The sequence below is a fragment of the Anopheles arabiensis genome, chromosome 3 (genome assembly GCF_016920715.1).
Source record: "Anopheles arabiensis isolate DONGOLA chromosome 3, AaraD3, whole genome shotgun sequence".
Lineage (NCBI taxonomy): Eukaryota > Metazoa > Arthropoda > Insecta > Diptera > Culicidae > Anopheles > Anopheles arabiensis.
In genome coordinates, this window is record NC_053518.1 from 57,054,574 (window position 1) to 57,082,250 (window position 27,677).

The 27,677-nt window shown below is 37.4% G+C and overlaps 1 protein-coding gene across 3 annotated transcripts in view; it reads left to right on the forward strand.

Annotated features, from left to right (window-relative positions):
- LOC120903659 (protein embryonic gonad) overlaps positions 1–27,677 on the forward strand; it is a 49,567-nt gene that overhangs the window by 17,751 nt on the left and 4,139 nt on the right. For all 3 annotated transcript variants that reach the window (XM_040313222.1, XM_040313220.1, XM_040313223.1), the window contains one exon: positions 14,296–14,373. In XM_040313222.1, the coding sequence (XP_040169156.1) occupies positions 14,296–14,373 (78 nt within the window). The remainder of the gene's footprint in view (positions 1–14,295; positions 14,374–27,677) is intronic.

Genomic DNA, 27,677 nt, shown 5'->3' on the forward strand with positions numbered 1-27,677 from the left:
ATTTTCGTTTGGCTTTACTGTGCTTCATCGTCATGTTGGCTCTTTGAAGGTTTACTCCTCAGTGCCCGAGGCCAGAACCGGTGCAGAAAATCGGTACAATGAAAAGCCGCTCATCATCATGCCGAATTAAACCGCATCGAATCAAAAGTAGACCTACTTGATACGTGTAAATGATTTTAAATTATCGCTTCACATTCACGCAATCTTTGAGGTTTTCATTTGACGCTCCTTGGACATTGGATGGGTTGGCTTTTGACTCAAACCGGCGGTGAAATTTCAATCAAATTTCATAAGAGTAGCTTTTGTAGTGACCTCCAATGTGTCGTTTCATACTTGTACACGTTCACACGTACACATACATCCAGGAACAATTTAAAAAAAATAGTTCTTTTGACAAAAAAGTATGTAAATTATTCGGCGCACGTGGCCGGCACCTAACAACGTTGACAAAGCAGCCAGATTAATCTTAAGCTGGAGCGAAAATGTGTAAAGATAAATAACTAATTTTTCTCTTCTGAAGTCCAGTGGCTTTAAAAGATGCCTTCAAAATCAAGATAAATTGGCTTCAGAGAATACCGCAACAGTACCACTGCTGTCCGTTTCGTTATTGTACGATTAATCTACAAAGGATTTTCACAACAAAACAATTTTGATCACTTGTTTGGTTTCATTCTCCTCGTCTTAATCAAGACATTGTAAAAAAAAGCTGTGAAAAGCGTCAAGCTTCATCATCCCTAAGATGAACTCTCAGCTTTCTGTCCACTGTCGCCCACGACGTGCTTCTCATGTAAACGCGTTCAACGCCCACAAAGTTGCGGAAAAATACTAGCTCAAAAACTGAATAATTTTATCATACTCCCATCGCTCATGTACAACCAATGTCATCCAATTGGGACCCCTGGGATAACTGTGCCCGGTCTGAGCCCGTAATACAAGAGGGTGGTTAACCTCTACAATACTTCGGAACTCCAAACAACCCGAAGCTTTTGCATGTTGACGGAGTACTTGCACAGCTCAATCTTCGCTTGACAGACGAGCATCTCAAGTGACTGTACTTAATTTACCTGCAAGCTTAAAGAAGCAGCCGGTTGCCATGGCCGGCGATACAAGTTGACACCCGAATCCTACATGCATTGAAATTAAAGTACTCAACCTCACAAAAGCTGAAGATGATCAGCGGCGACTGCTGTACGATCTTCCAAAAACGGCCCAAACGACCGGCGAGAAATCCGGGATGCTCCGGTCAAAAAGAAGCACGTCCTTACATAAGTTACGCTTAATCTGGGTCATTTCATCAGCAAACCTGAGAAAGCCAATGTGCAGAGTTAAACGGATATGTTGAAGTTCACCTTGATTCCAAAGCCAGTGGCCAAGTGGCGATTTTTGTAAGTAGTGCGTTTCATGGGTGCACTATTGAAAACAAGTCTTTATTTTAGTCTTTACTAATCTTTTATTATTAATGAGTCGAATGGGTTTAAAGTAACTTTAATATTTGAAAGCAATTTAAATTTTAAACAAATACTAAGCGATATTTATGGTACCTTACAATTAAATCGACTATTTAAGCTCATCAAACCAAACAGATGTTGTTTTTGATTGTATTAGTAAAAGAATAAAGCAATATTTGAATCAAAATCCCCATTCGTTAAATAAAACTCCGTAAAACGTCCAACCGATGGCTGTAGCAGATTTACAAAGCAGAAAAACGGCACTGTATAAGAATAAGAAGAACAAAGTATTTGCTTCGTGATTTCATGTTCCTCTTTTTGCCGTGTCCTTCAAACGACAGCCGCAAACCGCTGCGAGGGCAAATATTTTTCAGACAGTAGGAAACCAAAGGCGTTGACCAATTAATGTTTTCAACCTACTGACTTAGTGACGAGCGTAAGGAAGGAAAGGTGTATCGTATCTGTGGCGTCATTCTGGACCACCATGTTTCTCAACCGTACCATTATGCAGTATAGGTAGCAACTCGTCACTGTTGACACTTTGCAGTGCAGGCGTGTTTCGAGGAAAAGACGGACGCTTTTCATAACACGGTTTTAATTATTTGTTATGAAGCAATCTATCGAACAGGAACAGGAATGTTTGGGAAACGAAAAAGATACAATAAGCTGGGAGCAACGATTTCAATCAGAAAATTGGCTTTTTGACTGAGTTTGCAGCTGTGTGAGAGTGTGTATGTAGCGTAAAGAATTAAGTGGCACGTGATTAATTTTTTGCCAAGTGAGTGTGAGTTACATTAGTTTGTAAGATATTAAGATTCCTTTTGAATCCGAAATGTCTTTCGATATCTTGTTTTGTGGTATATAGCACCCAGCTACTAAAATTGTCAGAGTATAGGACTTGTTTGACACAGAGTTTTTTTTAAATAAAATGTTTACATTACATGAAAAAGCATGTTGCTTACTAGGTATAACATAGTTAACATAGCTCTAACATGCTTTTGAAGTAAAGTCAAACATGACACTCACTTTGAAAAATTGGAAACTCGCGAAATAAGTAAAACATATTGTTTTAAATGTGTTTCACAATAAAGCTGGGAGTTTAGTAAGCACAATGGAAATAGTTAAAAACGGTATGCCTTATTTACGATTTTCTGATTTGTACCATATGAACCAACTTACGAATTGCCATCTGTGACAATTGTGATATTTCCATACTTTCTCAACTGAAATGGTGAGAACAAAAAAAAAACGAATAAACACAATGCAATATAACGACGTAAGGACTTTGGAAGGCTCTGCAATAAGCAATTTGATTAATCCACTGTAGTGCAAGTGATGTGTGTTTTAGCGAGCACAACGAATGGGAATATGCATGCAGTATGTGCAGATTCGTTAGGATTAGCGTTTTCCTAACTGACAGCACCAATAATCCTGACAGAAATCTGCACTTCCAAGACTTACCATTAATATCATCATTTTGCCCTTTAAGATTGGTAGGGTTATAGAGGAAAATGGAAAGGCATACAAATCTTGATGCACTTGTGGTGCTGTGTTAATCAATAATCAATAATCAATAATCAATGTTTCGAAACTGAACAATTTAGGTCCCAACGTACCTAGTATAATTGAGTTTGATGTACACATACTGCTTGATCGTTAAGTCTATTCCATATTACTATACAGACATTTTTCTTTTCTTTTTGAGGCGATGCTTTCGGATGAATGTTTTTAGAACTATGACGTCTTACTATTTGACTTTTGTTTGCTGATTTTTTTGTCTTGTGTTTGTATGTGCGTTATACATGAGTTCTGGAGATATTTTTATCGACTTTTTTCTAATGTTTTATCTAAAGCAGACTGCAACTTTAAGCATCGGATATACAAACAGTGAACTTTTCAAATGAAAGAGGTTGGAATTGAAAGATAAATTCATACAAACCAGACAGAAATCGAACATTTAGTACGTAATCTTGACTGTCGCTATAGGAAACTACGAACACGATTGTAGATTGGATCATTGGATCATGGATTCAATATTCATGGCAACACCATACACAAATATGAGGGATACAGATTTCAGATTTTTTCAAAATTAGAGGAACAAAATCTACTGAAAATGAAGGGACTATCAAAAATGTTCATATTAGAGGAGTTTTTCAAATTGGAGAGGTCTCAGATTAGAGAGAATTCACTGTATCTGGTTTTAAGTGATTCGGTAAACAAGGCCGTTCTTACGAGAAATCCATATCCATAAAAAAGAGACAAAAAGCAAAATTGCATTTTTTAACTGTGTTTATTTCCTTGGTTACATAATCCTAATGGTAGGATGAAGGTAGGAAATCTATATAAGAGTAACAAGGCAAAATTGTATCGATGGAAAAAATGTAATCAATAAAATGTTGGTTATAAAGACTTCTATCCAGATTAATATGCTTTAATTAGGGTGGGATGGATTTTTGATGGTTTTATAACTAGAACATTAGCGAAAAATATTTAGTGCCCTTTCGCACCGGACGAACTTGATAAACAAAGCTCATTTCCAAATTCATTAAGAAAAATGTGGCAGTTCGTGATGTTAGCGCACGCCGCAGGTGTGAACGCGTCACGAACTTTGTGGGTTTTAATAAAAATTTGAAATTTTGTTAAAAACATGTGTTTTCGGAACGGTTCTAGTTTAATGTTGTGTTAATAATTTTTTTTTTATTTTCTCTCAAGCAATGACAGATGTTTGGTAGTTTTTTGAATTTTTAAAATAAATCATATTCATCTTCGTTTCGCATCATGAAAATAAAGTTCCACTTCTTTATGCCTTGTTGTGAGTTTGGAATCGGTTAATCGTGTGATCGGACACTTGAAGAAATTTAAAAATTAAATTTTATTTTAATAAAGCCATTTATCACGGTTTGGTCTGCAGAAGAACCGAAATTGGTGCGCACAACGGAATGCAAGATCAGGTTGAACCGATTTCATTTCTCGGTGTCACTGTTTCCCGTTTCGAGGGAGTTCCGACAGCTAGAACTCAATGAAAGCACAACATCTCTTGCCTTTGGGACCGGTTTAGGATGATGGTTTGCTCCACTTAAGTTTTAAATTTATGCATCATTCTTCGATTTTCTTGCCTCCTACCATTTCACGGCATTGCACGAATGGTCATGTAGGATCAACGCCCATGTATTGCTGCCAATTCAATATCGATAGAATTTCAATTTGTTATTGTTTCCATGAGTGTTGCATCGGTAGTTTCCTGGAATCAAAAGCGCCTTATGTATTGCTTTGAGGCGGTTTATCGATGCGTTGGGAATATTCGGGGACAAGGAATGAAAATTTGCATCATTATTCATTTTATTTTCGAGCTTGTATTATTTTACAGCTAGTGCATTATATGTAGGATGGAACTGACTCTTTTCATTGATTTATTCAAATTATACAGTTGTGTAAGTTTAGAGAAAGGAACATGTATCAAATAAGTACGTATGATAAATTCACACTTATTTATTCTTCGAACTAAAATGTATATTTGAGTGTCTCTTCATATTGTACTGTTTATGTAGGTTATTTTTTTCGCAGGGCATGTTTATAGATATGAAAAATATATATGGATATATATTGATGATAATAATCATAGACCCAATCTTTGTAATCAATCAACCACGATGATCCTTGTATGTTACAGGTTCTTTGAAGAATGAACGCTTCATTGTAATTATTTTGAAGTGGTATTGAAAATAAAGTAAGTATGATGATGATGATGATGATGATGAGTCCCACCTCTTACCCCGATATAGTATTGAGAGGAACGATTGTATCTTATCGATAATTGTGTTGTTGTAAATTAGTAATTATGCAAATAATCTAATCATAAGGCAAGTAAGTATTTCAAGAACGTGGTGGCTACAAAACTTCTTTCTTCTCCTCTTTATGAAGCAGTCATGGTCGGTCTCAATACATGGTACCTGCTTTCGTTTCTCTTGTATAGCCGGTTCAACCTACAACCAACTAATGGCGATAGAGAACCACTTTCAAAACTATCTCACAGCGTACTTTTTCCTTATTCCGTTACTGTACAATTTATGACGATTCACGTTTCGGGTTGCATTGGACCAGACCACTACCCCCAGGAAAGTTATCAAATTATATATACTATTTTTCGCGCGCGTGTCTCAATGCTATATCGACTCATTCTTTTCCTTTATTTTTGTTTTCGTGTTAACTTGTTTATTTATTTTAACTTTTTTAAATTTAATTTTAAAAAGATATATAGAAAAAAAGATAAAAGCAAAAAACAAAAAAAAAAAAAAGCTAAAATCATCATCATCATCAAAGCTGGTGATGACAAGTGAGGTTTACACAACAAGTGACTAAAACATTTATTTATCAATTTATATTTCATTCACGCATTCGCAGATTTCGTCTTTTCTAAATTAATCTACTTCCTTACTATTGTCACAACAGTCATACTTCATACAATAGTGGCCTTGATGTGAGTTGCACACAGTCTTTTAAATTGGGGTATAGTCTCTGCATTACAAACTACTCTGGGCATCAAATTAAAAGTTTGTATGCCTTTGAAAAACAAAGAGTTCATTGCTGATACTGTCTCAACCTTAGGAACTCTCGGATCTGCTGCTCTTCTTGTGTTGTAGTCGTGCACATTTAATCCTCGAACAACCCGATCACAAAGATATTGAGGCAAGTGACTGTTCAGGAGTTTATAAACAAAAATCATTGTTTGGTACATTACCCGCTGTTTCACCGACATCCATTTTAGGGTATCCAGCATAATCAATGACGACGTATACCATCCGCATCCTAGAATAGCTCGCATTGCTCTGTTTTGCAGTTTTTGCATTCTTGTCATTTGTCCTGCATTAGCCATAAAAAGAATTGACGGACAAAAATCCAGATGTGGAGCCATAAGAGACTTGTAAAGCTGTATCTTTGCAAAAACACTTAAGTCTTTTTTTAGTCGACAAATAATCCCGCATTTTTTCGCCATTTTCTTAATGATATTATCAATATGGCTTTTAAATTTCAGTTCTTCATCTATTGTGACTCCAAGATATTTTATTTCTTTAACTCTCTCTATGGCCTCGTTATCAATATTGATCTGTAAGTTAAAGAGAGTCTTGGTACGGGACAGCACTAACATTTTAGTTTTTTTTGCATTTAATTTCAATTTTTTGTACTTCAACCATTGATCTAGCGAGGCCAGATCCTCATTCAGCTTCGTTGTTGCTTCTTTTACAGAGCTACAAGAGAGAAAGACCACCGTGTCGTCAGCAAAGAGATTAATATCACAAAATTTTAATACATTTTTCATGTCATTTATATACATAATAAACAAAATAGGACCAAGTACACTTCCTTGGGGGACTCCCAATGAGTTTTCAAGAGATTCCGATGTTGTGGTTTTAAAACGAGTTCTCTGAGTTCTCCCTTCTAAATAATTTTTAAACCAATCAAGTTCTTGTCCCACAATACCGAATTTTTTTAAGGCATTGATTAACAAAGGTCTCGATATTGTTTCAAAGGCTCTTTTCAAATCTAAAAAGACAGCTAATGTTATATGTTTTTTGTTTAAATTGGTTTTCCACTTCTCAAGTACAAGGTTCAGAGCTGTTTCACAGGAATGAGATTCTCTATATCCTGATTGTTCTGGAACTAATAATTTATTTTCCTTTAAGTATTGAACCAATTGCTCCTTCACCACGAGTTCTAAAATTTTTTCTAGGGTGTTTAGCATATTTATCGGTCTGAACTCTTCTGCAATGATTGTACCATTAATCTTAGGGATGGGAATCACTATTGATTCTTTCCAAGTATTTGGGAATTGTCCCGTAATCAAAGAATCGTTAATAATGTTAAGTAACGTGTCCCCTGTGACACTGAGACAATCTCGTATCACTTTACCATTTATATCATCAAGTCCAGAAGCTCCTTTCAATTTGAAACAGATTCTTTGGAGTGTTTGAATATCAATCGGCTGAAAGTGAAATCGTTTTCTTGTTTGCTCCATATTTTTAATTTGCTCTGGTTCATTGCATTGAGGAATGCTTTTATGTATGTCCATAACACTATTGACAAAGTGTTCATTAAACAACCGGGCTATTTCTGATTCATCTTCGATTATCTTGTCATTAAATTGCACCCTACCTGTTTCATTGGAACCTGTTTGCAACCAACTTTTTAACAACTTCCACAATTGTTTGCTATCATTTTTGATTCATTTATTTTTCGCTCAAAATAATTTCTTTTCGTCATTCTGAGCTCACGTAGGTAGCAATTTCTACTGGTTTTATAAGATAACCAGTCTAACTCTGAATTGGTTTTTAAAAATGTGAAGTAGCGTTTGTCCAAGCGCTGCTTTTTACATTGTAAATCCCCGGTGTACCACTTTTGATAATTGTTATTATTTACTACAGCAACATCAATGAGTTGAGCTATACTATTTTTTATTACTTGTTCTAGCCGGTGTGCTTTATCATGCAAACATAAATTTGTGATTGGTAGATTAACATTCACAGATGAACATATTTTGTCTTTACTGTATCTTTTCCAACTTTTAAATGTTTTTTTATTGTTTAATGAAACGTTGCATTTTTGTAAAGTTAGAACAATTGTTTCATGGTCTGCTATTTTCAATGTAGGATCAGTCTTCGCTATGAATGAGTTATGATTGCAGTATACATGATCTATTAGAGATTTACTTCGCTGAGTTATTCGAGTTTCCTCAGTAATAATCTGATTCATGTTCAAAGATTCCATTAGCTGTCTCAGTGGTTTAGATTCTGCGGAGTTCAACCAATTGATGTTAAAATCTCCTATTAGAATGTTGTCTTCTCCAAGATCAAGAAATTTATCAAACCACCATTCGAGTAAATTAACAAAATGGGCATTGCTAGAACTTGGTGAATGGTACACTAGACTAAATATGAATGATTTCTTACTTATTGTCGCAGAAATTGATAAAAACCAGTTTCCATCGCGAGCTTCATTAATTAAAATTTTGTAAGTTATCGACTCTTTTATAAATATAGTCACACCTCCAGTATGTCGAGAATTGGATAAGCATGAAATTGCCGTGAATCCAGGAATTCCAAACTGTTCGAAAGCTTCAGCTTCCACAATGTGTGTTTCGGTTATAAACACTAACCAAGGTTGAATTGTTTGTACAATATGATTCAACATTATGTGACTAGACGACAATCCAGCCACATTCATGTATAACATCTGTACGTTCTTACTTTGTTTATTCTGCAATTGCTACTTACTCAATTGCTGTTTTCTTGATTTTAACCATTTAAACGTGGGACATTCCTTACTGAAGGCTGAATGAGCAGTGTTCAGTTTTAATCCTCTTTGCATATTTTGGGTGGAACAGTTAATGCAGCTTTCAGATGACGACTTACAATCTGATGTTTTATGTTTACCACTACATTTGGAACAAGTTTCTTCATTATCACATGTTGTGCTCTTATGACCAAATTGTCCGCACTTAAAACATCTCATGATATGAAACGATTCGTGTATGTAGACTCTATCAAATCCAATATTAATCTTTTTTTTCTCTGTCTAAGTAAATTGCTGTGTCGTGATCCACCTCAATTATGACATTATACTTTTTGTATTTATAGTCAGCTTTTTCAAATTTTCCCAAAATTTTGATGTACGCTGTTGAAAAGCCATTATTTTGCGTTTTGATGAGATCTACCATTTCGTCTTCTTTGTAATTTTCCGACAAACCGATAATACGGAACTTTCTAGTTGGCAAGGAAGTTAGATACTTCTCACCCAAAGATGTCTGTATTTCTTTTCTTATATGGTCAATCCCTTCTTGTGAAGCCCATTCAACAATAATTTGACCAGGCTTACCATTACGGAAATTTGTTATTTTATGTATTCTTGGATCCAAATTCGCTCTCATGTCGCTTCTAGTTTTGTCACAAGTTTGATCTATCTTTGGTATAATTATTAAAGTCCCAGTATTGTTTTTTACTTGATTATCTATTTTTGAGACATTGGGAAGTTTGGTATTTCTAGGAGTTTCCATCCTTCCACTATTTGTCCTTTTTCTTTTACGAGTTAGAGTTGTCCATTCTGTTGTACCTATTGAATCAGTGTGTTCAGTATCCTGCAAAATAAGGGAAGTTGCATCAGATTTTTCTACCAAGTTTTTTTGTGGCATATTGCATGCAACATTTGCATTTAATTTTTTCTCAATGCTAGAGATGCCGGTGTTAACCGCATCACTAACACTACTGGCCAATTTCGTTTCAATAGCATCTATCGAAGATTTCTGCATATTGGTAATACCAATGCTAACAACTTCACACACACTCGTTTTAATTTTCTCCTCGATAGCAACAATTGACAATTTAATATTTTCTAAAATCGCTTTGATTTCTAGCATTTCGTCGGATTTTGATGCACCTGAGCCTTCTTGTTCCAAGCAATCATCGCACCAATACTTCACGTTCACTATGTCGTTAATCATCTTAGCCGCTGGCTTAGTAAGCCTTGTGCAAGCTCGATGAAATTGACCATGGCATATACCCATACAAGTAACCGGGTCGTCACTAATCAACACCGGTCTTATACATTTCTTGCAACTCATGACGAGTGTTTACGAACACTCATCAGCACACCGAGTGTATTAGTAATGATCGATGCCCGTTTTGCTTACTACTAATACTAATACACGTTATACGCTATTTCAGGAGATCCTCCTTCGTTCGTACAGTTCACTAACACATTGAAACTGTTTACAGCTACTGAAACAACACAAAATAAATTAATTAAAATCAAGAGTATTTCAATCGTCTCTCGATACAACTTCACTACATATCAAAGTCCTGTTATTCAGTCGTCATGTGTAACAAAAATTTCCACACTATTTACACCTTTTCACCACTTTAAACACTTCAACAGGGAGAGCAACACAAACTACACCTCACTCATCATCGCACACCAGCGAGAGTATCAAACAAGTTTTGAAAATTTCACAATACACAATAACACGACAAGTGTTCTTAAGATACGAATATAGGTAATATTAAACGATTATGGGCCGATCTGGTGGTACAGTCGTCAACTCGTACGACGTAACAACATGCCCATCATGAGTTCTAGTCCCGAATAGACCGTGCCCCAGTACGTAGGACTGACTATCCTGCTACGGTAACAAAAAGTCACTGAAAGCCAAGCCCTCTTTACTAGTGGGTACAGGCAGAGGTCTTGACCGATACCGTTTGTTGTGCCAAAGAAGAAGAAGAGGAAACGATTATGAAATGTTAGGACATCTCTACATTTGAGGCTAATATCCATTTTACATCAGTAACAGGTTGTTTAACTGAAAAAAATAATTGGAAATTATTTAACTTGTTCATTCTTTATAGGCAAATTGTTCCATTCTTCACAGGCATTTTTTTTTACATTACCAATTCAGTATTGACTTCTTTTTTAGCTTAATTTAGATAATTCTTTTAAGGTTATGTTTCTTTCAGTGAATTTAACCTTTTTTTTTACTAGCATAATTAGTGCGGTTATTTTTGTGTCAAATTTTTATGTGTGTGAGGATCACTGTCAAAGAAAGATTTGTTGTTAGGTCTTTTTCTTTACGCTTTAGTGTCATTGGTTAATTGATTTCTCACGCATCAGTGTTGACAGCTACTGTGCGCATTGGAGCTAGGTAGCGATTCGGGCATCTGGTCGACATGCGAGTGACTGACAGCTTTAGTCGTTTATAGCTCCAGGGCTCAACGGCAGTCTCTTTGGATAGGGATCGTTGACGGCCTAATTAATTATAAAGACATGGTTGAAGTCGAGACACAAGAGATTTCCATCGCGTTTGAATTAGATTTACAACTTTTTTGATCAGGTAGGGTATACGGTGTGAATTGTATAGCGGGCTGTGACGGTGTTTGTTTTGTGGGAACGAGTTTTTCATGTTACTGGCGCTCGAGGTTGATCGTTTTCTTTGCTGAAAAGTGGCGTTAACCGCTCATAAATAGGCACCAAAATCCTTCTAAAACGCGAACAAGCTTCAAACTACAGTTTTTGAAAGGAGTCGTTAACTCAATGCGATAGAGAATGAATAATAATCGTATCATTAAATATCTATAACAGCAACCTACTATGGTGGTATCGGCTAAATTTGATACAATTTATTTACCACTCTGAATGTCCACGCTGATTGGAACAAATTGGCATCATTTTCGAGAGCAGCGCTTGTCTTGACCAATTTTTGCACTTATGTTTTGCCCAACATGAAACGACTACGCGAGGCCTCTCCATCTGACACAGCGGAACGTACCGGTTTGACAAATTTCGAAGATGCATACACGAACGAGGTCATCTCTGGAACGTACAAATTATTGAATTTTAAGCGAACGCCATATTTCTTCATTTACATCGTAATTGTATGCAAATTTTGTGTGGTACAAAAAACCATACCACATTTTTCAACTCAGGATGCTTTATCGAAGTAGCAAGATGCAGGAGATTACAACGAAATTTATCAGTCTCAATGGATGTAAGATTCGCACGAAGTAAAATAGTGATGATACGCTATGTAAATGGTGATAAGGAAGGTGCTTTGTGAACATGAATAAGGTGTGACATACGTTGTAGACGAAATGAAGATGGGAAAGTCACTGTGTTGTGAAGTTGATGACGTAAACTCTTGAAATTTTGTTTTGGCTAAAAAAACTTAACACGATTAACTATTTTCAGGCTACTCTACATTGATGGTTTATTATCTTTATCTTTATTATTCTTATGGGAAAGAAGCGCATAATTGAAAATTAAAGAAAACAATACCAATCCACACTAAAAAAGATATGTTGATTATTTTCTATTTTCTATTAATATATGTTTTTGTCTGGTCGTGCAAATTAATGATAAGTGAATTAGAGCACTTTCCCTGTATGACACCTCATGTGTAATATAACGTGTGATATTGAATGTCAAAATAAATGCTTTATTTATAAACATGATAGTTTGTGCATCATAATGTAAGTAGAGGAGAATCATTTCGTTTTCGTAAGTATGGGATAAAGAGAAAAGGCGCACAAATACTATCATGGCAAGCCAAATGCCAACAAGTGACTCTACAGTGCCAAGCGTTTGACATCTTCCTGCAACTGCAGAAGCAAGAGAGCTCGTTGAGGTTAAAAATTGGTTTGCAGCAAGCACAGTGTGACAGCACTAGAGTTGAGCTCTGATGTCGTTCTAGATCGCCGACTGGCCGGTTTCATTTCCTCTGTCAGCCCTTTTATGGAGTCTTCAATACAAATTGCTTTACGATCGTGTAAGGAGAGTTTATCAAAGCGTTTGCGATCGCATGGTCGGTGTTGAGCGTGCCGGTAAAAGCATAACAGAAAACGAGACTAGTTTGCGGAATGCTTGCTACACCATTCAGCCACAGATCGAATTTCATCGTTTCAGGGTTCCGGCATCGATTGGTCTACGGAAACATCAGCATGAAAGTACCAACCATTGTGCCGCACGCATAGATGGTACACCAGCCCATAAATTGCATTATAAAAGTGCTAACAGATTGTCGCGACGTTGGTAGTCACAAAAGAGGATCAAATTGGTAGCAGTAAAATACGGATGTGGTCAGCGATACTGTGAACTAAATCGAAACGGGAGCCGATTATTTTTAGTTTCACTGTTCAGCCGTGTGTAGTGGAAAATGTGTAATCTCTCGTTTCAACTTCCAAGAATAAATGCTAATAAAACAAATAGGGTATCGTTATTTATGGTATTCGGCACACTTTTACATCTTACAAATAAAATTTTAATTGAAAATTATAATTGGAAAAAATGAAATTGATTTTTTTTCTTTCTAAACGCAAATAAAACGCGAAATGCAAATATTTTATTAGAAACAGCACAGCTCAAAATGAATGAACAAAACGTTCACCAGAATGAAAAATTCACGATTCAAACGTGTTTGCCAATGAAAGTAATGTTTCAATGTTATACATGTATCATTTCTCTGTTCCTGTTTGTAGCAGGTAACGTTCTTTGTTGTGCAATATGAAGCATCTTAAAGTGAACGTCGGAACACGGCTCATCCATAGGCATAAAGGCGATGTCGTCAACATGCCTTTGACTGGCGGCGACCTGCATGCGCTCCAACAATAATCTAATTTGCTACGAAGCAGAATAAAATTACATGGAAATGCTACCTCCCAAGAGAGTTCGCTTCAAGCTCTTAGGATGTAACAAAAAAAACTGTCGCACTGTCGCATTCCTATCAATCGCTTTTACTGCCAGCGTTGTACTGTCAGCTTTACTGCCAGGTGCGTTGAGCCCGCACTATCGTCGATAAAGCTCAACGTTGAAGTAGTATCGTTGATACAACGCTGCGCTGGTGCGAATGCTGACAAATGCGCATCACTGTTCACGACTGCGTGCTCTCATGAATGGTAATGAAGGTTTATTGATTTGGTCTAGGATGTAGCCTGCTGTTGACAGGCGAGTTGCGCTTGTGCTTACGCTTTCTGATAGAGTGGCGAAAGGAATCATTATTATTCTATTGCAGAGAAGTAGATTTTTTGGTTTGAAGTATTGTATTTGTAGAACTACTGCAAACTGATTATCGATGCATTGCATAAAGCAATGCGTTAGTACGGTAAATAAAATACAGCAATGACATTTGTATAATTTTACTTGTTGTGTATCAGTTGACCTTCATAAAAAAATTGCTTTATTTGTTGTGGGATATTTATGAATTGCGCAAATTAAAACAACAAAACAACACAATACAACACAAACATAATAAAGTACATAATAAATTCAAAATGTTGTGTGTAACTATTTTTACCTTTTTTCATTTTAGATGAATCAACAATGCAAAGTATGTGGTGAACCAGCAGCAGGATTTCATTTTGGAGCATTTACATGTGAAGGATGCAAGGTAATATTTAATCAATAGTAGCTCAAGAAAGCAATTTTATTTTTTTATTTTTCAAACATGTTTAAAAATGTTTTATCATTGCATAGAAGTACTTAGTTACTTTAACCTGAGTATAGTTAAACAAAGTAAATCACCAACAACTTTTCCAAAGAAGAGCTACAGGTTTGTTGTATACAGATATTTTGGTGTGCTATATGTGTGGTTTCTTTAAGATAGCACCATGGCATACGTGAAATATAACATTGAAACTTGTGAAAAGAGCTATCCGTAAAGATTTTGAGTAATAACTTTTCGAAGCAATTGTTGACGGATTTCGGAAACATCAAAAGTGACGAGCTTCATTGGACGATAAAATCTGATAAAAAGCTGTATCAGCGCAGTACGTTGTAAACAGATGGCCAAAGACGAGGGCAGGTTATTTGCCACCAGCGGATGTATAATCAATCTCTGAAATTGGTTCAATCATGAGTCGCAATCAAAATAAAAAGACTACGCGCTAAAACACAAAACACCTGCTAATAAAACGGCGTACCCAAATAAGCTTGTGCAGATCAGAAATTCGGTCTGAGCTTGACTTCAGAGCGAAGTGAGCTATCGCGTGAATTGCATCGCATAAATCGCACAAAAACAGTGAAGTCACTTCAACGCCTTGAAGGAATGGCCCAAGAGATACAGAAGAAAACTTGCGTACCAAAGCGGAACCCCAAGTTCGAAGCGCAAATCTCGTAATAAAGTTATAAATTTTTATGTTTACTCGAAAATATAACTTTATAAGGATTTACAACCTTTTTATGGCGAGGGTCCAGCGAGCACCTTCAAAACCTTCGGCACTAAATGGTAGACCACTATTTAGGGTATTCAGCACTTCCACTCGAAGAACACCTTTTTCACCTTCATGACGCCATCCGGGGTGCTCGGACGCTTGGAGGGCAATGGCAATGAACAAGATGTCCGTGGTAAGAAGCAAGTCGATCATCATCATCATCATCGTAGACCTGCGTTCGAACATTTTGGTCTCGGGTCAGACTCTGCTCTCGATAATCAGCATAAAGTTGATATTGGTCAGATGCATTGGTGAGAAACAAAAGACGAATCGTTTGCAACAATATTTAGCCTTATGGGAGGCATTTTCCTTTCTGGTGAAAATGGGGAGGTCAGTCCAGCGAAGCGAAGAGGATCAAAGGAGAAACTGACAGGAAATGATAAAATGAATCGATCACAAAAGATTGTCTTAACACGCCAACCAGGGAAGCGTATAATAGGAAAGCATTGCTTATTCAACGTCAAACATAGGACAAACCAAACTAAACATATGAATCGATATACTTACAAAATTACAGAGTCCAGTAATGTGACATATAAATACAAGACATCAGTGAGGGACAATCCTCACATGACATGGAGATGAATGCGATGCGACGTGCGATAATAATTTAATAAAGCTTTACAGAAAGGCTGTAAAATCGGCACCATATCGGAAACACTATGGGTTGACGACGTGCTCATGCATGGTTCATTTCAGAAGAGCAGGATGAGTTAAACATAGACATGATCGCAGGGGCATCGGGAACAGCTTCTTTGCGAAACGTGCCAGTTTAATAATAATAATGCCATCAGTTTTTATGAACAATCATTAGAGAGAGACAGAGAGAGCGAGTTTGAGTCTTATGGAGTTCTTTTTGACCGGTGAGAATCGCGCGAAGGTGAAATAATTTTATAGTTATGGAAGACTTTCACGTGATGCTGGTTATAGGTCTAGCGGCCGTAACGATATAGTTTGGACGGAATGTTTCAATCGGACGGATGCTCGCTCGCGTTCCACTATCCTCCGTTCAGTGGCGTGTTACGATCTGTGGTATTTTGGATTCGTTATGGTACGATCTTCCATCTTGGTTAAGGGTTGCTTCCATGTCACTAAGCATAATTTCCACCCTTTGTTTTCACCGTTCCAATGGTTTTGGGTAAATAGTATGGTGCAAAACAAGTGACACCAGGGATCTGAAAAAGAAATTGCTTCATTTATGTGTCTTTGAAATGACTAAATCGTGCGCGCCATTTATTTAAATTTCCTACATGCACGATAACGTTATGAGATTTTCTATCATTTTTAATGCGATTTAAAACTGCAATCCAGGTGTGTCATAGGCTTTCATTTGCACACATTTAGTTTTGCAAACACTTTACCCGTTTTACCCGGACTGAAATCATAGTATTTTCACCACAAAAGTATTAAAGAAAGTAATGTTCCCAAAACAACAATATCTATTTGACAAAAGGAGCTTTTATGGACTGTGAAAAAAGAAGAACACTAATTCTCCACAGTTTTAAGCAAGCTTAGAGTTGTTGTTCTTATTCTTTGTCGTTTTAAAGCTCTTCCATTTGAAGGCTTCCGTGTTGATGAAGGTGTTATTTGAAAATCTATAAAATTGGCAAAAATTCAGCGATTCCGTATACAGCTTGATGGTAATTGCTTAATTAAGGAGTCAAGGAGTACTATAAACTGAAACTTATGTACCTAATCAATGCTATGTAACATATTATATGTCTATCATATTCTAATTCCGTTGTTCAGTTTCATAGAAATGGTCCGAAATGAAAACCGTGAATAGTATGAATGTGGCACAGTTTCATGTGCTTAGGGCCAAAATATCTGTACCACTGTCTTGATACATTCAAGGTAAACAAATGGTCATCTTCTCCTCATCCTCAATCCTCAACATCAAAAAAGCAACTTATTCGATACTCAGCAACAGGTCGCATATTAAATGGGAGGCTCTGAAGAATTATACACGACAGCATGAGACCACCGAAATTGGTGGCCCTGTATTGACCGATTTGCATAGCCTGGTGTGAGCTCATCGCAACCAAGGAAGTACGTACTGGTTCGAAACTGTTTGATTGATGATGTTTTTGATCCAATTTATGGTCGAACAAATTACACTTTGACCACGCAATTGCCGACAGCGGGATGAACGATGCCGAAGCTTTCTTCAATCGTACAACACGTTGATCCCTTGCTGACGGACATTGGTGGTAGCGCAAGAGGCTTGCAGTATTTAACCCAGGGTCGATCGTACTAAGCTAGTGATGTCTACTTAAGCTTCCGCGATGGTTGCGTGACGCAGCATACACAGTCAGTGTGAAGGTGTACTTTTTGTAGCATTTGATGAAATGTGTGTGAATAGTTGGATCATTAAATGAAGCAGTGCAACCGATTGATCAACCATGGTTGGTTTTCAAACGATCGCATTAAGTTTCAAGAGCAATGGAAAAATGAAAATACTAAAAACTTTTTATCTTTTAATATATTTGTATTCGCCAATAAAAAGATGTTCAATTTACAGAAATGTTTTTTTCTTAGGTAAACAAGTAAATCAAAAAAGAAGAGTTTTCAGAATAGTTAAAATGTTACATGATCTATTTTCTATTTGTTTCATTTTTAGTTTTTTCTAAAGAATAACATTTCATTCATAAAAAAAACTTATCATCCAGGTTGTATAGACCACCTAGAGTGTCTAATTAGACATTCCACAATTCAGACACAGCACAATAGCATGCAACAAAAGGTAGCATACGGTAGCGCTGGTATTTTTTTACTTTAATGATTTATGAGCGATACTTTGATGTTCGTTAGAAGCTCACGGAGATCAAGGTACTATGTTTCGTCAAATTACTCTGAACAGCTACTGTTCGAATTGGTGCATTTTGGAGTCTGTACTTTCTGAGCTGGCTCTACAACCATGATGTTTGCTTTGGCTTATAGTGATAATTATCTTTTTCTGTGTTGTGATTAATGGTCCTTCTGAAACTCGGCTGCTAAATATGTAAATGCTTCTCAACACAATAATTGATAGTTAAATAAATTTTGAAATGCTAGAAGAAAAGTCATATTATGTACATTATTTAACTTGTATCATAATGTTAATCATAATTTATATGCTTGGTTTGATTTAACAATTTTGTATTTGTATATAATTCTTGTTTGTGAATCTTCTTCTTCTTCTTTGGCTCAACAACCGTTGTCGGTCAAGGCCTGCCTGTACCACTTATGGGCTTGGCTTTCAGTTACTAATTGATTTCCCCCCATAGCAGGATAGTCAGTCCTACGTATGGCGGCACGGTCTATTTGGGGATTGAACCCATGACGGGCATGTTGTTAAGTCGTACGAGTTGACGACTGTACTACGAGCCCATTGCTTGTGAATAGTGTTCAAAAAATGCAATATTTAACTGAAAGGTAATCGGTTTTATACATTTGAGTTTCAATAATGTTTATGAATAATAAATCTAACCGATACTTATGACTTATATACAGTCACTGGCAACGAAAATGGAATTGAAGACAAGTAGTTTGCTGCATCTGTTTAATACTCTAAGTCGATTGATCTAGTTTTGAGTAGACTTCGATAAACGATTGCATTTAACGGATGACGAGTAGCAGCCTAAGACGTCTATCGAAGTTTAGTGCGATCGAACGTTGTCAAGCGTCCCTCACGGAGACTTGATTTGAGCACCCAAAGCGGGTGAAGGTGAGTTGAAGACTCTTCTTATGCTGGAGAGGAAATGAGAGGCTTTCATGATCTTGTTTCGTCGGTCACCATACGTATCGTAGCTGATCGATCGAATCCAGAGTGTCAGCAGAAGCCAAATCGCAGTATCTGCTGCAGGTGGTAGGCTGATGTTTCGATTTAGTACTTCTGGCCGATCGCAAATTGACGTGAGAACCTTGCTCTTGAGCTGATTTACCGATGTGCCATGGCTATAGCTGTAGACGATGATGGGGATCTTCGCAATGGCATTGGATGTTCAATACAAGTGTTCTGATTTCGAAAGGTTAGTATGTCTTTATGATGTTGCCAAGTGAAGGTAGATCAGCTTGTCGATCGGAACAAGACCGTACATTAATCGTTTTTATCGTTGCACAACATCCGCACCGAGTGTTATAAGTTTGATGCATCAAGTAAAGAGGGGTTTATTCTTTAAATAGCTGAAAAAATAGCGAATGATTAGTTTTTTGTGAGATTTTTAGGAGTAGATTAAAATATGTTTAAGTTAGAAGTTTTTTCCATGCATTTTCTATACATCATTATTTTTTTCATTTGTTATTAAATGTTGTTGTTCCAATAGCTTTGTGAAATCAGAAAAATAAATAATGTATTTAGACTGATCAAAATTCATTGATATTCAAATCAAAACTTGAGACTTGCGATGTAAACCGAAACTAGTGTGAGTATGTATAAGAAATAACAGTTGAGCAAAGAATACTGCTAAAAATCAAACAAGCCCGTGATTTAATTGAATGAATAACCTAAAACTGTTTATTTGCTACTTTACGTATGTACGGAAATTAAACGGGAAGCATACTTACGTCTGCTCCTCTTTGATAGGTAAGTTGGTCAAATGTGCAGAAAACGTTCTAGATTTCTAATTTCTTTCATTTTCCCTACAACAAGAGCAAACTTTGCAGCTAGACCGGTTTACCAAATTGATACAATTTTGTATACAACCGGATGCATCAATAAATCCGTTTTGCGTTCAAACTGGGCGCCAGTTTCGCTATCGACCCAGCTCAACCGAGACGTATTGGTAATTGTGGAATAATGGGTAAAATTAGAGTAATGATCATTATTGATGAGGTTAGCGTTAATTTCACTTTTGATTGCAGCTTCTCCAGTCGCTTGCTCTCATCCATCTTCAGCAGAAAATTTCACATTCGCTGGCTTCAAAAAGTGGTGCAAGGGATCTACGAGTTTTTTTAGGTTTTGTCTGTGAAATTAGGTCCGTTTTAGTAAGCTACAACGGATGCCGCAGCAGCACCAATAACATCACTTACTCCTAGGTCCACAAATAACTTTGTGCGCTGATTACTATCGTTTTTCTGTACTTCCAAATACATTGGAAGGAAAATGTCGCAACATTACCAAGCCAGCATGGTCCAGTCCGATCGTTCGCCTAAGCGACATATTGTCTAACACATGAAAGCAGCAGGTTTTTACACACCTGCTGGCTAATGAAACGTACCACACCAGTGGATTGTTACGAATAAAATGATGAAGACCATTGACGTGGACTCTCCTCAGGTAGACGCATCACTTTCAAATGCTACTTCACTTGTTTATCCGAAGGAAAATTATTGCGTTTGGTATATACTTAAGGGTGAAGCGTGATGCTATTACAATTGCATTTGCTTCAGGTTCATCAAAAAATTAAAACAAGCATAATTTATCAATATTTAGGTTAAAACAATCTTGGTGATTTTGTAAGCCTTAACATATGTATGTGTCTTCACAAAATTAAAAACAATAAAGGAAATGAAAAGGAAGCCACAATCGATATAAATCTACAGATTAAATTAGACGAAATGGCCAATTCTCATACAAGTATAGCTTTTTTATGATGACATTACGGTCAGCATCAAGTGATGATTAACGATAAATGCGCTTGATGTCTATATCTTCAAAGTATGTCATGATATGGGTTGACCCTTGTATTCTGAATGACCCTCTCTAGCGTGACAAGCACTTCCACTTTCCAAGCACCCATCCCCCTATCGCAGACCTTTTTTGTAGGATTTCTGCGGTTTCCTCGCTGATAAGTGATACTAACAAGATGCTCAATATCTGCTAGTAGAGACTTAGTCGTTTGTTAAACTGGTTGTTGAGTAATTTATCAAATCACCGAGCAACACGATGGTAACTAACTTTACATATGCTGCGACTCTAGGTTATCTTGGGTAGAACGTTGTGTCGGTAACCTGATATCGTTTTTACGATTTTTAAAATAATTTATGCTATGTGAAAAAATACAGGCATCATTCCAATTTACTTCAATTAAAAGCAACAAACTATTTGATGATAAGCGGCCTCAGCACAATTTTTCGATCGAATTAATTCGATCGATCTGGCTGTCATTTTGGTTTCATTTGACACTCATTTCGCCGCCGAGGTGTTTTACTGGTTTTTTTTTTGAAAACTGGTAATGCAGAAATTAACGAATATCAGAAAAAAAAAATGTTTTTGAAAAACGTTATGCAAAAGAAAGTTGGTAAATGTTTTGGTTCTTTTTCGGTGTTTTGGGTGATAAAAATCATTTATTAAATATAAAAAATGGTTTGCCTACACTCAATACTGAACTCGATGGGAATCGACTTCATCTAGGAGTATTGCCGAAATAGTTATACTGCCAGTTTTACGTAATCGCCTATCGAATTTTTTCGAGCGAAAAATTGTGCTCAGGTCGAAGGTTACATTCATAGAATTTATGATTATGGCAATGCTTTTTTTCTTAAAATTTTGTACTAGAGCTATAAATTTATATTTGTTGTAAGTAGTACGAATTCATACTTATTACACGTTAGTTTACTCCTTATTACGTGTTAGTTTTTTCTGTTGCGTTGGCTATACCCGAAACATTGTCCACATTAATTACAAACAGTATAATGAAATAATATCTTCAAAATATTCTTATTCTTATTAGTTCATATGGGTCGGTCTAGTGGTACAGTCGTCAACTCGTACGACATGGGTTCAAGCCCCGAATAGACCGTGCCCCCATAATACGTAGGACTGACTATCCTGCTATGGTAACAAGAAGTCACTGAGAGCCAAGCTCACTTCACTATTGGGGAAAGGAAGGCCTTGACCGACAACCTTGTTGTGCCGATGAAGAAGAAGAAGAAGATTAGTTCATATGAAAAATAAATAAATATTTATTTCTAATCAGATGGTGTAATCATAGCCGTGCCGACTGCTGTTCGATAATCCCGGTTTTCACTGAAACTAATAAAATTAATTATTCAGTTACGTAGTCAATTTAAATCTATCATGTCTTTGTAAGAGATGACCGCACATCAACAGAATTAAATATTACTTAGAGAGGGTACTTGGGGTACTTGGTAGTTGATGTTCATTCTAAAATTATAAAATCCGTTTATTAAATTCGAAGTAAATATCAAACGATATTATAAATAAAACTCTACGAACTTTATGCCCTTTTACGATGAAAAATGAGCTTGTGTGAAAATGAAATTTAATTTGTTTTTGGACCTTATGTGCTAACAGTATTTACCACGATAAATGTTTCAAATATGGTAGAATAGGCGAAACGTGAACATCGGCCGTATGCTGCTCTCGCTATTCTCGATTAATTGAATAATGAATTAATATTTCCTAACACTACTGCCCGATTACAATCTGTAACAGATACATTATGTATGCTGAGAGGCGTTCGTCGCAGACTAGATAAGTGCCATGGTATCACAGCGTGGCCAAAGCTTTGCGTGCCATGGCGGTAGAAGATAGTACCAAAGTATAATCGTCACTTTGACGCAGCACTATGGGCAGGACGGTAGGAATGCTAAGAAATGCTAATGGAACTGCCCATGGCTCTTCGCTCGAGTCAGTTGCTCATGACTCCCGGGTTCCGGATCCTGACATCCAGCCCATCGGCAGCCCACATTCACAAGGGTGTTATCTGCAGCACTTAACGAGAATAAATTGTACACAGCAGCTTCACGCTTTGCTGTGTAAATCAACCGGTGAAGAAGTTGTACGAACGCTTGTTCAAACAAATTGATAGCTGATAGCGTCATGCGATAGCGCAAAAGTGGATCGCTGCACAGTGCTCAGCACCATTCACAGGTGCACTTTCAGTTACGCCCCTTTCCACATGCTTGAACGGCTTAGCTAGTTAACAGATTTCAGATCGTGTTAAAGATTGAACTCGATATGTTTGTGTGTAGAAATATGTGCTTCAATACAGTGCGCATACTGCATTGTAACGATGGCTCGTGCACTTCATTGTCACATATTTCTTATGTTACAATAGCCCTGTTTAATTTATTACAAATGGTTTTTTTGGAGTTCACTTTAACAGCACAGTGCCAATCTTCCTAGAACCCACGTAAACACATTGCTCTTTGGAATAAAGAAAATGAAGATTAAGTTAAGTACTAAGTACATTAAGTACATTGAATACACCTTGTCTTGAACGCAAAATTAGGTTGGGCAGTATGATTCACGGTATCACAGTTGCGACCGATCTTGAAATGCATCACTTGAGCATCATGCATTTGGCAGGTGATGGCAGTACTAGCGTAGATCAATTAACCTTTCTGCGAACTCTTTTACCTAGGCGCAGTTAGTAATGGTATGGCTGCAGTAAAAGCGATGAAACGAACGATACATGTAAGGTGCGACGCTACGTTCGTGTCATGACAGATCATAAATCACATTCGCTATTTCGCATGGGTCAGTTAGGTGCCTAGCAGAGGGATTCGGTCAGGTTCCTTCCATATTCTGAGTCAATCTTCATACAATGTGTTGTGTAGCACAAATTGGCACTCTACCATCATTGCTCTCGCAATCACCCGTTTGGAGGGTATGCGTAGTTGAAGGGCAGTGATGCTGTAGTCTAGTTTTGGAACAGAAAAGGCAGCTGCTAATCAGTGGTATGGAATAGATGTTTATAAATAATCTTTTATTGCATCGTAAAATGTGTACTTTGCAGTACATTTTATGCGTGATCTCTGGGACAAATAAAACCAATCAATGGGCACAGTTCGCTGCGCGTTAGGGAGCAATGTCCTTTCTCCCATTTGCCGTTCATACTTTAACACATGTCGAGCGCCGGGAGTGGACCATCGTTATACACAGAGCAGCTAAGGAACTCCTCGTTCACAACAGAAAGAGTAGCAAATGCAGTTGAGAAAAGCGATCGCCTGGGCTGCTTCCGTGAAGAAAATGCGACTATTCAAGGGGTCTGACAGGTTGAAATCGCACTAAAAGTCGTTCAATGGCAACGAACGACCATTTGTTTCATCCTTAGGTCTTGATCTCTGCGGCACGAAAGGATCGAAGCATATGCGGTGCGCTACGGAACTGTTTTAATTTTATCGATTATACCCATTTTATAGCACTTGTAACCTTCCTGTCCGGAGCCATCCGGGACTTCGTCGGAGCTAAAGCAATAAAAGAAACTCTTAATTTAATTGATCTGCTTTGCTATACAGCACATAGATCGCCCGGTCGTGCAATGTAGGCTCGCCGTACAACGCAAAGCGTCACAGCGGACACACCACCAGTAACTTACTGTTTCCTGGCAGACTCGCCGTTCGTCTGAAGCAACGGTCTCCGGTTTGTATCACAAAGACCTTTCGCCAGGGTGGTAGCTTTCGTACAGAAAGCGCGCGCAAGGCGACAGGTCGATTGCCAGACTCGTCGTTGCTGTCAATGCAAGTCCGTTGACAGAAAGATAATTGTTCGTGATCATCTTCACTGTGAGCACCAGAGAGCGCCGGAATTCCCAAGCTACCCATGCAATGACTTTTTTCTCCATCTTAACGACGTACGACTCTGTTTTAAAATTAATAGTCTAGTTAACAAGTCGTATGTGCATTATGGGATTGTTCATCCTCGAACGGTACCGGATCTGGTGTCCGCTCATGTTGTGATGATGTTGTTTCGCTTAAGAAGAGACCGTCAAGGCGAATGGTCGGTGCTTGTTCTACTAAATATGTTTTTGAGACGCTGTGAGTGGTACATTTTCAGTAATATTACATATTTCAGTGATTAGTACTTCAAAGTTAGTTTAAATATACAATAAAACAATGAATTTGTTTGTATATAGGAGCATATTTATCATATGCCAGATTCTTTCGATATGTCGTTGTATCAATCACAAATGTAATCACTATCATTACGGCTTAGTCGTTCTTTCTGAATGAAAAAAGTGTAATCATTGTTGCAAATCATCAGAGTTTCTTTCACTGAGATGCGTTCGCGCTATCAACTGCGCGACGCTCACTTATCGAGACGCTCTAGCCTCGGTTATCGCCTGTGTGGCATTTTAAATTTTACGAGCCATCATTAAGCTTAAAGATTATCGAAAATTAGTGCTCACCGCGTTATTCTCTCCGAAAGACCGACAAAACGAACAAGCGAGTGGTTTAAAATAGCAGAAAATATCGAAAGGTAAGAAAACAACAACGATATAACCCGTCCCTTCAACATGGACAAAGAAGTTTGTGTTTGGTGAGTACGAAAAGTAAGAGGAATAAAAACTGTTGCTGGTAGGAATCAAAAGACAATCCAAAAAACCCAGAAAAGTCGCTCCCGAACCCACAACAGACGGATGCTGAAATTGAAATTTTTACGATCCAATTGAGAGCACTCTTAAAAACCGATTCTCATTCACCGAAATGGGCCGCCCGGTGATCGTCATGAAACGCACGAACGAAGGCAGGTGGCTGGACCTCGCATCTTCGGGCGGTGGGTAGAGACAGGAAACCACAAAATCATGCTGCTTAATTGTGCTGCCTCATGCTAATGCTTCTGTGTCGCACTTCCCTGTTTTGCGATCACGTACTCACCCTCTGCGAACCGGATCAATCGCTGACATCGCCGTTCTTTCGTATTGGCAACACACAAACATCCGTGGTTCACCGTTCGAACATACAAGTGCGAATTTTATCTTTTGCGAGATCTGTTTTCCCACCGATTGGGCATCGACTAACTAAAATCAGTGCAAATCATCTGTGTTGAAATCTGACTGTGGCATGTGGTTTAGGGAGCACATCATCAAAATGCAATCGTCATCGTTATCATCTGCAGTAGGATGCAGTGAAATATTATTGGAGCTTCAATGTTTTGTAATGCACGTTTCCATTTTAATTTCGAGAAGATAATACACTTGCTCAACTATTTGTAGCGTTTCTTGTTTTCTTTTTAGGTTTCAATCAATTAGACTTCCAGTGCTGAAACATAAAAATAAATCAATTGAATCAATTGTTTTTAGCTCATATGCTTACATACACAGAAGAAGAGACCTTTGAATTTTGTTTTGCTGTTTTGATATTCGTGTTCTTTAATTTTAATTTTTTATATTGCATGTTTAAGCATGTGTTTCAAATGATCTTAGGTTTGGGCTGATGGTTATCGCTAGTTGCATCCGTACTGCATGCTAGTCACGTGTCTGCAGCCATGATCTGTTTCTTTTTCATGAAAAACACGGTTAAATTTATTGCCCAATCAAAAACATAGCCCTCCAGCAACGTTTGTCCGAATTGCCAAGTGTAAGCTATTTTAAGCAGTTGGTGGTCAAAATAACCTGATCCTGTCACCACTTCCGCTGAGATGCGGGTTGCTGTATTTTTTTGAGAAAACGTAAACGCTTAGTTCACATTTTCTCGGATTATCTTTGGAATCTATCACTTTCTTTGGGCACCCCCAAACTATTTGAATGACGCGACGTGTGGTCTTGCTTCAGCAGTAACCTGTTGGACGAGATCATTAGACGCGCCATAGAGAAAGGTTTGAACAGTCGACTACGCTACGTGCAGCTTTAGGCAAGCATAAGCAGTCAAGGTTCGCCCGATTACGTTAATCAAGTGTGAAATTTGATTATATGCTTTAATTTACTACGAAATCCTTGGAATATGTAGCAAATGAATGTTGTATAGTCATCATCCTTACAAAATGTGTGTTATAGCGGAAATCAATTAGATTAATACTAGTTTTAGAAACCAAATCCATAGATATTGTGATCTATGGAATGAACATTGCTTTAAGTTATGTTATTTCAATTGTTTCATCAAACAAAAGGAATGTATTAGTCCTAGGCGTGTTTATACATATCTAATTTATATAAACTAAAAAGAAAGTTAAAAAACATATTATTATTTGGTTTGTATAACGATTTGGGATGGTAGTTGTGGCAGTTATCATCAGGGTGTATCTTTACACAATATACTCACACTTTTTTATATCCACCCAGCTTTTTCATTTTGCATCTGAGCGTAGATTTTGGCACTACCAAAAGAAATTGATTCACTTGTCACTGACGTCAAGATACAATTTATGTTAATAATTGTCATGACAAAAAAAGTAAAAAACAGATTCTCCATGCGTTCGAAAATGCAAAATGTCGAAAAGTATCTAATGATTCATCGCCATATATCAACACTTTCAAAACGCTTGTATAACAGCATGAAATATGTTCGCCCAGCCTTTTGTGTGCGATGTGTACGCAGGTGCAAAATTCGAGATAAACAGCTTCTTTTATAAAGCAACGCGAAGGGAACTGAAGTGCTTGCCAGCAATTGGAAATCGTGTTGATGTCGAAGATGTCTAACTGTCACCATCATGCTGACGAGTTCCTCTTTGCTGCTTCGCCCAAAACCACCAACCACGCTCTCGGATGACCGGTGGCTGACACTGATGATAATAAGCTGATGTTTCAATCAGTTCGCTGCTTCAGCGTTACGGTCTGGAACAACGATGAAGCTTTAGATATTTTGGGGATTTTTT